At 47.2% G+C, this 1728-nt stretch overlaps 1 protein-coding gene across 1 annotated transcript in view; it reads right to left on the bottom strand.

The window, feature by feature from the left end:
- ZNF511 (zinc finger protein 511) overlaps positions 1-1728 on the bottom strand; it is a 6572-nt gene that overhangs the window by 617 nt on the left and 4227 nt on the right. Inside the window, exon 6 of the mRNA XM_009332786.1 lies at positions 648-719. Coding sequence (XP_009331061.1) covers positions 650-719 — 70 coding nt within the window. The 3' untranslated portion in view covers positions 648-649. The remainder of the gene's footprint in view (positions 1-647; positions 720-1728) is intronic.

The raw sequence follows: 1728 nt of genomic DNA on the forward strand, positions 1-1728 counted from the left end.
CTCCCCTGTGCAAAAAGGGCTGGCAGGGAAGCAGGATTGACAGGATGACACCCTGCCCCCAGGCCACCTGAGGAGGCTGGGGGGATGCAGGGCTTCCTGCAGGAAGAGGGAACACGCTGCATTTTGCTTGGTGTTATCTCTGCTGCATTTTTGGCAGCGATTCCATGCAAGTTTTTCAGAAAGCCTGTGCAATCCCCACAGCTGCCTGGAGTTTCAGAACAGCATTTGCTGTTTCCAAGCTCAGGCAAGATGCAAGCGTCTATCTAGAAAACCACTGCTACCCAGAGCGGTCCTGGCACTGATGGGATACAAAAACTCACAGCACAGAGGCAGATGAAATTTATTTGTAGTTTGATTTCAGAGGGGATCAGAAAAGAGACCGTTGTGTCTCAGGAAGGATAAACGTAAGCATGGGTCCACTCTGAAATGCTGCCAAAGGGAGGTGGTACAGAGACCCTTCCCAAGGTACTGATGTATCCCACACTGCTGCCGCACAATCCCTGTTTTTGCCCTTCTGCCTTCCCTGTGTGGAGTGGGATCCTCGCATGCAACTGCAAGTATCCCTGCTCGGCCAAGGTGCAATTGCTAACGCTTGCGGTCGGCAGTGGCCAGTGCCTTCTCATCTTCCACAGATCTGGTGCACTGACCTTCAGACTTTCTTTCTTGGTCCTTTAAATCCTCGGGTGGCACCTTGTCCAAAGCAAATTGTGGATGGGATCCTGGAAACAGAGACACGCTTTAATATACGTTAACAACACACCTCTCGCAGGATCACCGGGACGCTTTATGCCTTGTGTAGCATTTCAAGCTCCCAGAGTGGGAAGAGCAAGGTATTGGAGGAGCAGGGCATCTAAATCACCACAGCGTAATTCAAAAAATGGGTGAAATACTGGTCTGCTTTCCCATTTATTCTGCACATTTCATTTACGTTCTGGAGGCCTCTCCTCTCTTTACAACCGGTGTAAGGTGTTCCAAAATGTAATATGCTATTGGGCAGCTGCAGTGGTTTGTTGTGGAAGCACATGATTGTGAAGAGGAGAGCAGAAGCAGCAGTAAAAGCGTGGCCTTTCAGCAGCAAGTTTTCCTTTTGACCTGCAGTATCACATTGAATTCAGTGGACGGTTTCTTTCCCGTTTATAAGCTGTTACACTGGACAAAGCAGTGAAGTTTAAAATGTCACCATGGCAGCTGCTTAGGGACAGGATTTTGTCAGGCAAACCATGACATACAAAAGCAGACCCAACTGGCTGTAGTGCGTTGCGAGCGCTTTCAGACTCCACAGCTCGTTAGGAAGCCCTGAATCAGCAATGCTCACCTCATCTTACAGAGGTAGAGCGAAACACTGATGTCAGCAAAAGCTAGAGGGAGCTGAGGACAGAAGCAGGTTTCCCTGTGGGGTGCTCCAGCATGGTCATGGGTTCATCAGACTGTCAGCGTGTCACAGATGCAGCAAACTCAAAACACGAGAATTCCTTTGCTAACTGGAATAGTTCAGGCAAAACCATATTAACCTTTATGCTAAGAGATGATTAAAATGATGAATAAAATTACACCAATCCAGGTGCTGGGAAGAGGGTGGTGACCTTTTGATGGCTACCTTGCATCTCGTACAGGTTTTAAAGCACATGATGAGGGGGATTTCAAAAGTCAAGCCAACATTAGGCAATTCAGTTTCAACTTTCTGTAAAGATTTAAAAAAAAAAAAAAAAAAAAAAAAAAAAAAACCCC

The sequence above is a fragment of the Pygoscelis adeliae genome, unplaced genomic scaffold, assembly GCF_000699105.1.
Source record: "Pygoscelis adeliae isolate BGI_AS28 unplaced genomic scaffold, ASM69910v1 Scaffold139, whole genome shotgun sequence".
NCBI lineage: Eukaryota > Metazoa > Chordata > Aves > Sphenisciformes > Spheniscidae > Pygoscelis > Pygoscelis adeliae.